We start from the raw sequence: 15845 nt of genomic DNA on the forward strand, positions 1-15845 counted from the left end.
TAAGAAAATAAATGTGAGGGACATCAAAGAACACCTGCCTATGAATTAACTTACCTAATTCAGTTGAATTTTTTATTATTATTTTTTTTTTTTATTAAATTTTAAAATCTTTAATTCTTACATGTGTTCCCAAACATGAAACCCCCTCCCACCTCCCTCCCCATAACATCTCTGTGGGTCATCCCCATGCACCAGCCCCAATCATGCTGTATCCTGTGTCAGACATAGACTGGCGATTCAATTCTTACATGATAGTATACATGATAGAATGCCATTCTCCCAAATCATCCCGCCCTCTCCCTCTCTCTCTGAGTCCAAAAGTCCGTTATACACAGCTGTGTCTTTTTTCCTGTCTTGCATACAGGGTCGTCATTGCCATCTTTCTAAATTCCATATATATGTGTTAGTATACTGTATTGGTGTTTTTCTTTGAGTTAATATTGAATTGGCCAAAAAGTTGAAAGTTCCCATCACAAGCAAAAACAATTTGTAACTGTGTGTGGTGATGGATGTTAATGACTTACTTTGGTAATCATTTGGCAATATATACAAATAACAAATAATCCTGTTTCACATTTGAAACTAATATCGTGTTGTGTGACCATTACGACACAATTTTTAAATGTCCACTAATAAATAACAAATACATAATTCTGCTCACTCTGACCTAAGGGCCTCATAGAGGTAAAAAGTCCAGTATGATTATTCATGTTGGGGCCTTCAGAGAGTGAAAAAGTTGGTTTAAAGCTCAACATTCAGAAAACAAAGATCATGGCATCCGGTCCCATAACTTCATGACAGATAGATGGGGAAACAGTGGTTGACTTTATTTTTCTGGGCTCCCAAATCACTGCAGATGGTGGTTGCAGCCATGAAATTAAAAGACGCTTACTCCTTGGAAGGAAAGTTATGACCAACATAGATAGCATATTCAAAAGCAGAGACATTACTTTGCCAATAAATGTCCGTCTAGTCAAGGCTATGGTTTTTCCAGTGGTCAGGTATGAATGTGAGAGTTGGACTATAAAGAAAGCTGAGCACCGAAGAATTGATGTTTTTGAACTGTGGTGTTGGAGAAGACTCTTGAAAGTCCCTTGGACTGCAAGGAAATCCAACCAGTCAATCCTAAAGGAGATCAGTCCTGGATGTTCATTGGAAGGATTGATGTTGAAGCTGAAACTCCAATACTTTGGGCCCTGATGCAAAGAGCTGACTCATTTGAAAAGACCCTGATGCTGGGAAAGATTGAGGGCAGGAGGAGAAGGGGACAACAGAGGATGAGATGGTTGGATGGCATCACCGACTCAAGGACATGAGTTTGGGTGGACTCCGGGAGTTGGTGATAGACAGGGAGGCCTGGCGTGCTGAGGTTCATGAGGTCGCAGAGAGTCGGACATGACTGAGTGACTGAACTTAACTGAGCTGATACCAAAAAGATTCAAAAACCACCTTCAATGAGTATTTCAGTACAAATACTATGTGAAAGTCACTCAGTCATGTCCCACTCTTTGTGACCCCATGGACTATGCATTTCATGGAATTCTCCAGGCCAGAATACTGGAGTAGATAGCCTTTCCCTTCTCCAGCGGATCTTCCAGACCCAGGAATTGAATCGGGGTCTCCTACATTGCAGGCAGATTCTTTACCAGCTGAGCCACAAGGGAAGCCCAAATACTAATTCAGTATAAATACCATGCACATAGTTTAAAAATAGAACTGCAGTTTCTAAGAAACTAATCATAGGGCAGATTAAACGGGAAGAAAGAATCCAGATCAGCATTTTTCTCAGTCAGCTTCTTCAAAGTGCAAGTAACACTTAAAACAAGAAGTCTTTTCAATACACACAGACCAAGATCAGATGTCTTCTGTGGCTGGACTTGCTGGTCTCTACATCATGAAAAACAGCTATCTAAGGTTGCTCCCAGGTATGTAGAATTATAACATGGGGTATAGACAAATAAAGTTGTTTGGGGACACTATCCAGTCTGCGAATATTCTCTTCTTTCTTTCATCCTTGATATTTAACTTGCTTTCATACTATCTCTATAAGGGATAGACAAATAGAAATTTTAAGAATATTAGCACTTTGATGGTAAGTTTCAAAGGAGAAAACTTGTGAAACTTACTTCTAGGCAAATTGGAGACTTAAATATTTCTCATTTTGCCACCTGTATTAGTCCAGGTTTTCCTGAGAAACAGAATTCACTGGAATGTTTATAGAGAAGGAAAGAGAAAGGGATTTATTGAAGGAACTGGTTCATGGGACTGCAGAGGTTGGAAAGTTCAAAATCTACAGGACAGGGAGGCAGGCTGGAAACCCTGGGAAGACCTAATCCTGCTTCTCAAGTCCAAATGCAATCTGGAAGAATTCTCTCTTCCTCAGTGAGGTCAGTCTTTTTACTCTAAGGTTTTCAACTGTTTGAAAAAGGATCACCTATATAATGGAGAGTTACCTGCTTTAGTCAAAGTCTATGGATTTAAATGTGTGTGTGCATGCATGTTTAGTCTCAAAGTCGTCTCGGATTCTTTGGGACCCGATGGACTGTAATCCACCAGGCTTCTCTGTACGTGGGATTTCCCAGACAAAAATACTGGAGCAAGTTGCTAATTTCTTCTTCAGGTGATCTTCCCAGCCCAGGGGTTGAACCCGCATCTCCTGCTAGGCAGGCAGATTCTTTACCACTAAGTGACCTGGGAAGCCCTGATTTAAATGTTAATCTCATTCTTAAAAAGCAAAACAAAACCCCGCAGCAGCATCTAGACTAATGTTTGACAAAATATCTGGGTACTATGGCTGAGACTAGCCTGATAAACTTTTTTTTTTTTCCAGAAGAGTATAAAACCAACCTATGTGAAAATTCTAATGGCATAAGAAAAACACCATTACTTGGTCTATAGGCTTTATGTGGGATGGAATGATTTGAGGGAAACCACTCCAGTATTCTTGCCTGGAAAATTCCATGGACAGAGGAACCTAGTGGGCTGCAGCCTATGGGGAGGCAAAGAATCGGACACAACTAAGCAACCAACACTTCCAATAGTGAACTGGTGAAAAAACAGTATCAGAAAGGTCAGCTTAATTCTGATGAATCTTTATTTTCTTCACTGTTTAGAATAATACCTGTTACCTAGTAAGTCAAATGTTCCTTATATGTTGTCCTCATTGCTTGTAAATTGTTTTCTGGTTTTTATGAGAATGGCCATATTTCTTATCTTCTGATATGTGGAACAGAACTTTCTTAATGCTGGGCACATTTGGGGAAAATTCTGTGCAGACTCACAGATGATAAAATATTTTCATAGGGTTCACTGGCTCACATGGATAAGATGGCAGACTCTAATACGTGATCCACATATTGCCTATAAGAGTAAATTTTATCTTTGCATCCATAGTTATTTTCTTTTTTATTCATTTCTTTTAAAACTTTCATTTTGTATTGGAGTGTAGCCAATTAGGGGCTTCCCAGGTGGCACAGATGGTAAAGAACCCGTCTACCAATGCAGGAGACATAATGAGATGTGAGTTTGATCCCTGGGTCAAGAAGATCCCCTGGAGAAGGGAATGGCAACCCTCTCCAGTATCTTTGTCTGGAGAATTTCATGGACAAAGGAGCCTGACGGGCTGCAGTCCACGGGGTTGCAAAGAGTAAGACACATCTGAGCGATTAACACACACACACATGTCCAATTAATAATATTGTGATAGCTTCAGGTGAACAGTGAAGGGACTCAGCCATACATGTACATGTATCCATTTCCCCCCAAAATTCCTCCCATCCTGGTTGCCACATAACATTGAGCAGAGTTCCCTGTGCTGTGAAGTAGGTCCTTGTTAGTTATCCATTTTAAATATAGCAGTGTGTACATGTCCATCCCCAACTCCCTAAATATCCCTTCCTTCATTCTCCCCCACTTCCAGCAACTATAAGTTCATTCTCTATGTCTATGAGACTCTTTCTGTTTTGTAAGTTAATTTGTATTATTTCTGTTTAGATTTCACTTATAAGCGTTCTTTTCATAACAGAAAACTTGATCAGTAACTCATTTTCTCAGACCAAACTGGGGGATCAAGAAAAAAGGCTGTGCTCTTGATACACTATAGCAGGATCAGGAGTTCACTTGGAAGGAACCATAGAAGTCATTGGACTTCCCTGGTGGCTCAGATGGTAAAGAATCTGCTGAAATGCAGGAGACCCAGATTTGATCCCTAGGTGGGGAAGATCCCCTTGAGAAAGGAATGGCTACCTACTCCAGTATTCTTGCCTGGAGAACTCCATGGACAGAGGAGTCACCTTGTGGGCTACAGTCCTTGGGGTCACAAAGAGTCAGACTGAGCCACTAACTCTTTCAGTTTCATAGAAGTTATTGGTGCTATATGTGGAGAGGCCATTTAACATGGTGATAGTGACTCTACCTTAGTTCTTCTACCTTAGAAGTTGCCTTAGTTCTTACTTCTCACATGCTCTAAACTCCCTGTCTCCTGATTCCAGTGCTCCATGCCCTGCTGGCATAATTGTGAGCTAGAGCTCCTACTCAGGGCTGTTTCACTTCTACTACCCAAACTCATCTGTGTCATGTATGTTAAACATGAAGAGAGATCCTGAAAGAGAAATCTTCAGAGCAGATTTCTGCCACTGTCAGAGAACAAAGAACTTAGGTACAACAATCTAAAGAACTTTCTCCTCCACAAGTTAACGCTTCCACTGGAAGAGGTTGGAATTTCAAAGATGCATTTCATCAGCTGCCGGTCTATATATTGCCTGTCCTTTACCTGTAGCACCTGATTTTTCCATGATGACTGTGTCCATTGCTGACTGACTCCTCAGGGAGACCCAAGATTCAGGTGAAAGGCTGAGTTCTCGATTCTGAGTACAGTACAGGAGAATATGAGATGCCACTGGAAAGCTGAAGGATACAGGGCCCAGAAACACATCCCCAAGAGGCAATGGCTATGGAGACAGGAGGTGAAATTGAGTGTGACTCTACTCTGTCATCTTTCTGTTTTTTTTCCCCCAGGATTCTTGATTCTGCTGTTTTTGCCATTGGAATCCACATCCTTGAACAAGAAACGTAAGTTTGTTCAGCCAGCCCCATTAGTGACATGAGCTGTGGAGCATATGCTGGGGTCTGTGTCCTCTTACCAACAAAAGAAGAAGAAAGTAGGCTTATGCTGAATGTAAGGTCCAGACAGTTTTATGAATGTAGGAGAAGCTATTCCTCCCCACCCCAACATGCTCAGAAGTTTTTGTCTCTTCCTATTCCAAGAGAGGGCTTCCCAGGTGACTCAGTGGTAAAGAATATGCCTGCCAATGCAAGAGACACAGGTTTAATTCCTGGATCATGAAGATCCCCTGGAGGAGGAAAATGGCACCTCACTCAAGCATTCTTGCCTGGAGAATCCCCTGGAGCCTGGTGGGCTAAAGTCCATGGGGTCACAAATAGTCAGGCATGACTTAATGACTAAACAACAATAAATTCCAATGGAAGCCATCCCATCCATTCCTTCCCTTCCTCTACTATTAGATCACCAGCCTGAAGCAGGCTTTGTTCATTCCTTGACCTCCATCCCCACTGCTTCTTCCCTCACAGCCTGTGCTTGGTGGTGCCCTCCAAACCCTCCATGAGTCAACACGGATGCCTGCCGCTGCATTCCAGGATTCAGTTCTGCATCTGAGGACAGCTTCACCAGCCCCTTGAAGAGTTGCCATGGTACAGAGCCCTGGGGTGGTGGAAATGCTCAGACAGATTTGGGGAGAGGCTATGGTACATCTATAGCATTCAGCTCTGAGGGCAGCACAGAAGCACTTTGTTGAAAATAAGAAAGGAGACACTTTAAGAAAGCATGAAGGAAGTGAGCAGTCCCAGAGGAGCTGCAAATTTAATTGATACCAACAATGGGAAAAAAGTCCTTTCCTCCACATCATCACTAACACTTGTTCTTTCTTGTCTTTTTGATAATAGTTATTCTAACAAGTGTGAGGTGATATCTGGTTTTGATTTCCATTTCGTTGATTGGTGATGTTGAACACATTTCATGTACCTGCTGGCCATTTGGTAGTCTTCTTTGGAAAAACGTCTATTCAGATCATCTACCCATTTTTTACTCAATCACTTTATTTGGTTCTTTTTTTGCTATTGAGTCATATGAGTTCTTTATATATTTTAGATATTGACCCTTTATGTATGTATGATTTGTAAATTATTATCTGATATTGTAGATTTTCTTTTCATTTTTTGGATAGATTCATTTGCTGTACAGTCTTCCCTGATAGCTCAGTTGGTAAAGAATCTGCCTACAATGCAAGAGACCTTGGTTCAATTCCTGGGTCAGAAAGATCCTCTGGAGAATGGACAGGCTACCCACTCCAAAATTCTTGGGCTTCCCTTGTGACTCAGCTGGTAAAGAATCTGCCTGCAATGTGGGAAACCTGGGTCTGATCCTTGGGTTGGGAAGGTTCCCTGGAGAAGGGAACAGCTACCCACTCAAGTATTCTGGCCTAGAAAATTCCATGGGTTGTATAGTCCATGAGGTGGGACACAACTGAGTGATTTCACTTCATTTTGCTGTACAGAGCTGTGTAGTATGATGGAGTCCCACCTCTCTAGTTTGCTTTTGTTGCTTTGTTTTTGCTGTCAAATCCAAAAAAAAAAAAAAGCTATTGCCAAGACCAGTGCCGTCTCTGGGGTCACATAGAGTTGGACATGACTGAAGTGACTTAGCAGCAGTAGCAGCAGCAAGACCAATGTCAAGAAGCTTATGCAGTATGGTTTTTTCTATGAATTTTCTGACTTCAAGGTAGCCTGATTTTTGTAATTAGCAAATTCAGGCTCAAAGAGATTGAGTGATGTCCAAAGTTATATAACTAATAACGTAGTAGAAACAGACCATGTCTAAAGCCAAGGAGTTTTTATTCTTCAAAAACATGAACCACAAAAGGAAATCATTAAACATAAAGGTAAGATGAAAACTTTTGTTATGGACATTTTACTGCAATTTTTTAATGAGGAAGAAGAAAATTATATGATTTTTCATCAAGAAATATTCTTCATCTACTCAAAATAGTCTGAGTTATTGGTAATGAAATAAATTTATCCTAGCATATTTGAAACAATGAGTAAAAAAAAAAAAGAAAGAAAAACCTACAATATTCTAGAATACTAGACTTCTGGGTGATTTTTTCCCTTTTTTTTCTTTTTTTCACTTTTTCCCTGTTTTCTAAGTATCCATGTATGATTTAAAATTTGGGGGAAAGTAAATTTTATCAAATAAAGGAAAAGATGTTGTGATTACTGCACAGCCCTTACTTGACCCTGGGAGTATCTGAAAGATTCCTTTGTGAACTTGCATGTGTGTGTCTCAGGGAGATATGCAGACTCTTGAACATGGAAAGGAAATCCGGCTGCTGCTGTAACTGGATTTCAGCTCCTTTCTTGGACTACACTTGTCAGGTTGAGGAATCTCCCATCCTCATGTCTTCCCCTTCCAGCACTCATTCCCATGTGCCCCCACTCACTCTTCCCTATCCCTCAGCCTTTAATATGGGTTCGAGTTATTGCCATCATCTGAGAGGAGGAAATTTCAGCGATCAGATGGGGGCCGAACAAGAATATCTCAGGTGTGCATCCCTCCCCCTTCCATTCATATCCTTATGTTAATACTACCCACAACCTGGACCTGGGGCCTTAGAAGGGAATGTCAAGAGTCCAGATAAGAAACTCTGACCTGGGAGAGACCAGTTGTCTACCCTGACTGATCATGACCCTGTGAGTCCTTCCAGGCTCTAAATGTCTTTGGCTCCCTGACTGGAAGGAGATCATATATGTACAAGGGCCAAGCATTGTATTCCTGCATTTTTACTAAGTTGCTCTTGTTTTTAGCGTTGGTGCCCAGCACTTGCTCTATGGTTCCTTGACCTATTCCAAGGGGACCTGGCTCATGGGCACTTTTCCTCCTAAGTTTAGGTGCAGGGAGAGGTAAAATGTCAGAGAACACCTGCAGTGACTCAGCTGTGAGCTGCTTCCTCATTCCCATGCATGACAGGCTCTGATAAAATGGGATTTCTACAGAAGTGGAGAAAGCAAGTCTCCCATAGCAACATCCTGGGGCATCTCAAGAAGTCTTAACATGAGAGCTGAGGGAGTGCTTGATGAAGATTGTGGGGTGTACTAGGACTGCTATGACTAAAGTGGAGGTGGAGGGGATCGATGGGTAGGAGCCTGATCACCTACCCCTAACCTCAGCTGTAAATGATGGATATCACTCTGGACAATCCTCCAGTCATGACTGCCTCCGTTTCCTCAGCATCATGGGAAGACTACAGTGTCACTGTCACTCACAGTTAGGAATGACTGGAGCTCAAATGCATGTCCCTGATGATGCAAACAGCAACCAAGAGGATGGTCTGGAACCAAGTCATTTTTTCTGTCTACCCCAAAAGGCCTGCAGCAGGGATGCAGACCCCCTTCCAGTCCCCATAAGACACAGCAGAGTGTTTGAATCAAGGTACATGCAGATCCAGTCAGAGAGCAGGGATGAGCAGAACAGTAAGTGAGCTTTCTGGAGCAACTGGTGCTAGTTCAGCCTAACCCTACAAGAGCTAATGAGGAGCTGAGTCAGTTCAAGATCAGGATGGACGTGAGTGCCATGTGAATTCACAATGGAATTCATACCTTTGAGAGGTGACTTTTTGTCCTGTTGTGTTCCAGACATCAACAAGTGTGGACCATCATGGAAAGTGTCCTCTGGAATATATGTAGACTGCCAGAACTTTAACAACACACAGCGTCAATGCAGAGGAAACAGAACTCTTTCTCAAAAAGAATTTGAGAATGAGTGTACTAAGAAAACGTTTGGTAAGAAGGAACCCATTTCTTTCATTTCCTCATTCATTAAGTTTGGCCACTTACTCTAGGCCACAAAGGTCTGTTCTCAGCATCCACTGGTATCCCCTCTCTCTCCAAATCCCAAGGGTCAGAACCCCACATAGAGTGTCATTTCGGCAATATTGGATGCCCCCTTGACACTTGGCATCTTATTTTCTCAAAATAAACAGAGAAATGGTATTCAAGACATTTCAGGAGTTGACGTCCAATGCAATGAGTCCCAGGGCACTATCTGTACCCTTCATCATTAATTGCCATGATGAGACCTTTCTCACCTGGATCCCATACAGAGGTGAGCAAGCTAGGGGTCCTTTCAGACTCTTCTGGAATGATGGACCTGAGAACTCTGTCTAAAATGTTGGAAGGGGGATATTCGAGGGTGGTCCCATCTTCCCCAGCCAGCCCTTCCCCTGGGTAAACTTACCCAGTTCCTTGGCTACTCAGCCTTTGTCTATTTCACTATGCAAGTATCCACCATGCCCCTGACCAATAATTTCAATTAACAAGCTTATGGGAAACTCAAATGACTGGGACCTGGGAGGATGTTATGTCAGAATGGGTAGATGACATGAACCACAACACATATACTCAAAGTGGCTCCCATCTGGCACAGATGGAAAGAGAGAGTGTCACTGGGCTTCATTGTCCTAGCCCAACTCTCTACTTAGGAGGTCAACAAAGGCCCTACATTGACTCACACCACTTGAGCTTTGCGCAGAAGGAGCCCACAAGTTTGCATCCCTAGCTGGATGCCCAGGGCAAGGAAGAAAGAAACACCAGCCATTCCTTATCCATCAGCACCTGCTTCCTTCTTCAGCCACCCAGCCCTCACACAAAGCTGGCCTCACTCAGATGATGAGTCTTACCATTTCATTTCAGTTTGGAAAATGCCTTCCAAGGGTACAAGAAATGAATCCTTACAACACCAAGTCTGCATGGCTGGAAGTAGACCCCCATTGTATTCCTAGTCTGGTCCCCAGTGTCCAGGAGCCTCTGACCTGTCTGGCATCATCTTTACACTCCTTACCCCTTCCTGAAAGCATATTGAGGGTCCTGGCTCAGGGATGGGTCTTGAACCAGCTTCATGGAGCTAGAGTCTGAGCTAGCATGGATGAGAGAGCGCTATTCTTTCTACGAACGTGCAGCACATGAGGTTCCACAGGGGCTGTGTCTATCAGTGACTGATCCCTTAAGAGACCTAAGAAATGGAGGGAAAGTGTTGATTCCTTGGTTCCAAGTAAAGTACCGTAGCCTCAGGAATGTTGCTGAGAGCAATGGGCTATAGAGCCAGAGCCATCCACTAAGAAGGCAAAGGCCATGGGGATAGTGGTTGCAATTAGAGCTCAACTCTCTTCTCTTCATCATCTCTGTCTTTCTGCCACAGAATTGAGTCTACTACTGCTGAAGACAATGAACACTGCAGTCCAGAACCTTAAAAGTGAGTCTCTGCACCCAGCTCCATTGATGACATATGCTTGAGTGTGTATGCCATGGTCTGGGTCCTCTCACCAATAAAATGGGGAAAGGAGGTTTATTCTGCAAAAGTATCCTCTAAGGATACTAATAGCTGTTACTCTTCCCCATTATATCCAGAGTTTTCTGAGGCTTTTCACTCCTAGTGGCAGCCATTCAACACTTTCTTCCCCTCCTCTACTATTGGGTCTCTAGCATGCAGCTGACTTTCTCAGTTTCTTGGGTCTTCTGACCATAATCTTCATCCACACAGCCTCTATCACAACACGTTGTGCTCGGTGGTGCCCTCCAAACTCCAAATGTGTTGACGCCAACACCTGTCGCTGCATCCCAGGATTCACGTCTTCAACTGGGGAAGTCATCACCAGCCGCTCAGAGACTTGTGATGGTACAGAGGCTTGCGGGTGGCATAAACTTATGGGTGGTATATGCTTGGGGGTGGTATATAGAGATTGTGAGAGGACACAATAGGGCCTCCAGAGCCCTCAGTCATGGGAGCATCTCAGAAGTATTTTAACAAGTGTAACATAAAAGTGACAGCACAGGAAAGCATGAGGGGAGTGGAAAATCTTGTCTTCATGATCAGTTGAGAGAGGGCTGAGAGCTGACATAGCAGAGCTGAGCTACTTGGTGCAAAGTGTAGCTTGGACACAGGCTCTTTGACATTTAGGAAGTTGTTTCTCCTCTGTGCATTATTTGCTTGTCTGTAAACCAGAAGTAGTCATCAAACATTCCCGATATGGATGAACTTAGATTTAATATTTACCTTAGTGAAGAAAAGATAAAATTTCAGTTCAGTTCAGTTCAGTTGCTCAGTCGTGTCCAACTCTTTGTGACCCCATGAACTGCAGCACACCAGGCCTCCCTGTCCATCACCAAATGCCAGAGTCTACCCAAACCCATGTCCATCGAGTCAGTGATGCCGCCCAACCATCTCATCTTCTGTTGTCCCCTTCTCCTCCTGCCCTCAATCTTTCCCAGCATCACAGTCTTTTCCAATGAGTCAGCTCTTCACATCAGGTGACCAAAGTATCAGAGTTTCAGCTTCAACATCAGTCCTTCCAATAAACACCCAGGACTGATCTTTAGGATGGACTGCTTGGATCTCCTTGCAGTCCAAAGGACTCTCAAGAGTCTTCTCCAACACCACAGTTCAAAAGCGTCAATGCTTCTGCACTCAGCTTTCTTTATAGTCCAACTCTCACATCCATACATGACTACTGGAAAAACCATAGCCTTGACTAGACGGACCTTAGTGCGGAGAAAATTGTCAACACATGAGAGCTGTTATCATCATTCATACTGTTACACTATTAATATTTTTATGGCAAAAAGAAAGGGGAGAAATAAATGAACCAACAGAATTAAAGAAATGCCCAGGAGGAAGCTCAGGCTCTTTCACTATCTCAAGCTCACCAGGAACTCCTCCTCACTGACCACTGTGGTTTCCCACATCAATCCTCATAGCAGACCCAGGATGCTAGCACACTTCGATTTTTTTCCCCCACCTTCTCCCAGTTTGCTCAACTGTCATATTTTATTCTAGGAGTTTTACTTTTTCAGGGCAGAATCTTTTTTTCAATAATCGTATTTGGGCCCAAAGAGCTTAAGTTATATATCCAAAGTCACACATTTAGTAGAGGCATAGAACCAAGATCCAGATCTAAAATTTAAAGACTTTATTTTCAACAATATAAGATCATAATGGAAATTATATTGCTAAAAAAGTTGATAAGATGGTAAATTTTATGTTTTATGAATTTTACCACAATACTAAAAAGTAGGGGAGAATTATATGGTTTTTAAAAGAAATATTCCTTGTTTACTGATAAAAGTTTTTGATGGACATTTATTTCTACTAGAGAAAAATATTCCTAATATGTGCAATATGATGAGAAAAAAAATTCAAAGAAAGTTCCAGGGATCTGTGTAATGGACATAGGAGTGATTTACTTTCTTTCTTCCTTTTTTTTTTCATGTTTTAAATTATCTTTGTTTTCCAAGTATCCATGTGTTACTTAATATCTTTTATAAAAGTAGATTTTATCAGATTTTGTCTTTGACTGATGTTCGGTCTGTCACTCTAGAGGTATTCCCAGAGTTTCTTTTATGCATTTGTATGTGTGTCTCATGGAGATTTGTAAACTGCTCAACATGGAGACGGAGAAGGCAATGGCACCCCACTCCAGTACTCTTGCCTGGAAAATCCCATGGACGGAGAAGCCTGGAAGGCTGCAGTCCATGGGGTCGCTGAGGGTTGGACACGACTGAGCGACTTCACTTTCACTTTTCACTTCCATGCATTGGAGAAGGAAATGGCAACCCACTCCAGTGTTCTTGCCTGGAGAATCCCAGAGACGGGGGAGCCTGGTGGACTGCCATCTATGGGGTCGCACAGAGTCGTACACTACTGAAGTGACTTAGCAGCAACATGGAGAAGAGATCTGGCTGCTAGTCCCAGCTCCTTCCTAGAAGCACACTTGTCAGGATGAGGAATTCCCAATCCTCATATCCTCCCCTCCTCACACCCCATTTCCACTATCCTGCACTCAATTCCATCTCATCTCACCAACCTTTAAGACAGGTCTCCAGCGACTGCCACCATCTAAGAAGACAGGAAGAAGTCTCAATGCCCAGTTAGAGATTGAACTTGAATCCCTCAGTTGTGCATCCCTCCTACATCTTTTTCTGTCTTATTGCAGACCTTCCACCTGGGTCTGGGGCCTTAGAAGGGAAACCCTTAGGTCCAGAGATGAGGACTCTGATCTAGGGGGACCAGATGTCTGCCCCGACTCATCATGATGTTGTGAGTCCTCTGCAGCCATAAAGTCTTTGGTTCCCTAATTGAAATATACAGGACCAAGCATTCTGTTCCTTCTTTTTTATTCATTCTTATGTTCATGGTTCTTCTTAAACTATTACTCTGAGTAACCAAATATTCAGGGATTAATGTCTGGGATGGTACTTGGCCTGACCTGACCCCAGATCCCACTCACAACACACACACACAAATGCTCTCACCCCTAATGATCCACTGTACTGTTCCCTGCAGAGATCTCCATCCACACCTGGACCGCACCCTCAAGTATCAACAGCTCGGTGAGTGGCCCAGCAGACAACACGCAACAGGAAATGCCTCCATATAGCCCACCTATTTCCCCTAAGTTCTAACCTCCTCATATTCTTCCCCTCAGATGCTCTCCTGCTTCTTCAACAGAGTCCAGAATCTTAGTGAAAACATGCAGTCAGTCCCTGTCGAGGACACTATCCAGGTAAAGGTAGGACCCAGGGAGGCAGGTAGAGGCTTCCCACAGGTGCTGTGGGAAAATCTGGTCTGGGAGAAGATACCTCCACATAATGGTGCACTGCTCTGAGGCCCTGCCTCTCCCAGGGTGGGTGGGAAGTGTGGACATGTGTAGTCACTGTTAGACTCCCACGTGCACCTTCTAAAAACCTTTAATCTTGTAGCTCCTGAATATTGGGTTTATGTCATCTTTGACATTCATGTACAATATTGACCTCTGAATGGTTGGATTCCAGGAGCAAAGACTCCCCAAAGAACCCTACCTGGCACTGCCTTTATCACTCAAACAGTTTCCAAGCTCTGTTCTCTGTGAGTGAGTGGGTAATGTCTTCATACAACCTCTCAGGTGTGTGATCTATTGGCTCTGTGTCCTTATCTCTGCAGAACCTCATACAGGGGGTGGATGAAATGCTGGAAGCCCCCCGGGACCTGGAAACCCTGCCCAACTCAGAACAGCATCTTGTGGCCTCTAACCTGCTTATTGGCCTGGAAACTGTCTTGAGAGGACTGAGCAAGTCCCTGAACAATGAATCACTGCACTTCAGTTCACCTTCAGGCACAGGTAATTACCTGGAACAGCCTCCAGGCTCCTCCTCTGCTCATTCCTGGTTCATTCCTTTCCCAACCTCACTAGAGCCCAGTGACCAGGGTTGTATTTCATGTTGACCTCATAAATAAAAATAAATTTTAAAAAATAAGTAAATTATTGTGCTAAGCAAAACAATAAGACAGAGGAAGAGAAATACCCTGGCTTCTCTAATGATTCAGATGGTAGAGTCAGCCTGCAATGCAGGAGACCTGGGCTTGATCGCTGAGTCAGGAAGATCCCCTGGAGTAGGGAATGGCAACCCACTCCAGTACTGTTGTCTGGAGAATCCCATGGACAGAGGGAGCCTCGCCGTCTACAGTCCATGGGTTGCAGAGTCAGACACAACTGAGCCACTAACACTTTCAAAAAACTATACAAACATCAAGGTCATCAACATAGAGAACAGATTGGTGATTGCCAGAGACCAGGTTAGCAGTACAGGAAATGGTGCCAAGAAGTCAAAAGGTACAAGCTTCCAGTTAAAAATAAGTTATGGGAACGTACAACATGGTAACTATAGTTAATAGTACTGTACTGTGTATTTTAAATTGCTATGAAAGTACATCTTAAAAGGACTTGCCACAGAAAAATTTGGAACTCTGTTTGATGTTCCAAATCATACATATGTTAGTGGCTCAGTCTTGTCTGACTCTGCAACCCATGGACTGTAGACGGCGAGGCTCCTCTGTCCATGGGATTCTCCATACATATGTTCCATAATAACTAGTTTTTATGGTGACCGTTTTGCAATATATTCAAGTATGGAGTCACTATACCTGTCAATTATACCTCAGTAAGAAAGATATAAATGAATAAAATTGTATATAATATACACTTTCATTGTAAATAAATTATGAGCATAAAAATAATGATAATGAAAAGTTTAAGACAAAATAGAAATGGTTACAAAAGGGAAAATTTTTAATTTGGAATAACATAACTTTCTCATGTTATTTGTCATGTAGGTATAATCTGTTTCAATTGAGTATTTGTTTTGTTTAGCACAAGTATTTATTTATTTTTAAAATTTTATTTTTATTTATAGTAGTTTCAGAGTATAGCATAGTAATTTAGTATTTTTACAGAATACTCTCCATTACAAGTTCTTACAGGACAATGGCTATATTCCTTATCCTAACCAATATAGCCCTGTTGCTTATCTATTTTAAACATAGCAGTTTGCACTTAATCCCATAACCTTAACTTGCCCTTACACCCTACCATCTCCCTTTTGGTAACCACTAGTTTCTTTTCAATATCAATGAATCTGTTTCTGTTTTGCATATCTTGGTTTATGTTATTTTTATATTTCACATAGAAATGATATACAGTATTTGTCTTTCTCTAACTAGCTTATTTCACTAAGCATAATACTCTCTAGGTCTATCTACAACGTTACAAATGGCAGAATTTCATTCTTTGCTGTGATAGATTAATATTCTATTCTACATAATCACCACATCTTTTTATCCCATTCCTCCACTGACAGACACTAAAGTTCACAATTTTAATCAAAGTGTAAAATCTAGTAGCATTTAGCACATCATAAGGTTGTAATCATCACCTCTATTTATAAAATAACTTCAACTCTCCCAA

General features: G+C 42.3%; 1 protein-coding gene across 1 annotated transcript in view; it reads left to right on the top strand.

Moving 5' to 3' along the window:
- The window catches only part of LOC138085647 (adhesion G protein-coupled receptor E2-like), a 91931-nt gene that overhangs the window by 45919 nt on the left and 30167 nt on the right, over positions 1-15845 (top strand). Inside the window, exons 4-11 of the mRNA XM_068980109.1 lie at positions 5017-5070; positions 7879-7974; positions 8303-8544; positions 8707-8853; positions 10610-10744; positions 13409-13455; positions 13551-13628; positions 14045-14222. Of these exons, the coding sequence (XP_068836210.1) occupies positions 5017-5070; positions 7879-7974; positions 8303-8544; positions 8707-8853; positions 10610-10744; positions 13409-13455; positions 13551-13628; positions 14045-14222 (977 nt within the window). The remainder of the gene's footprint in view (positions 1-5016; positions 5071-7878; positions 7975-8302; positions 8545-8706; positions 8854-10609; positions 10745-13408; positions 13456-13550; positions 13629-14044; positions 14223-15845) is intronic.

Source organism: Capricornis sumatraensis, chromosome 9 (assembly GCF_032405125.1).
Source record: "Capricornis sumatraensis isolate serow.1 chromosome 9, serow.2, whole genome shotgun sequence".
Lineage (NCBI taxonomy): Eukaryota > Metazoa > Chordata > Mammalia > Artiodactyla > Bovidae > Capricornis > Capricornis sumatraensis.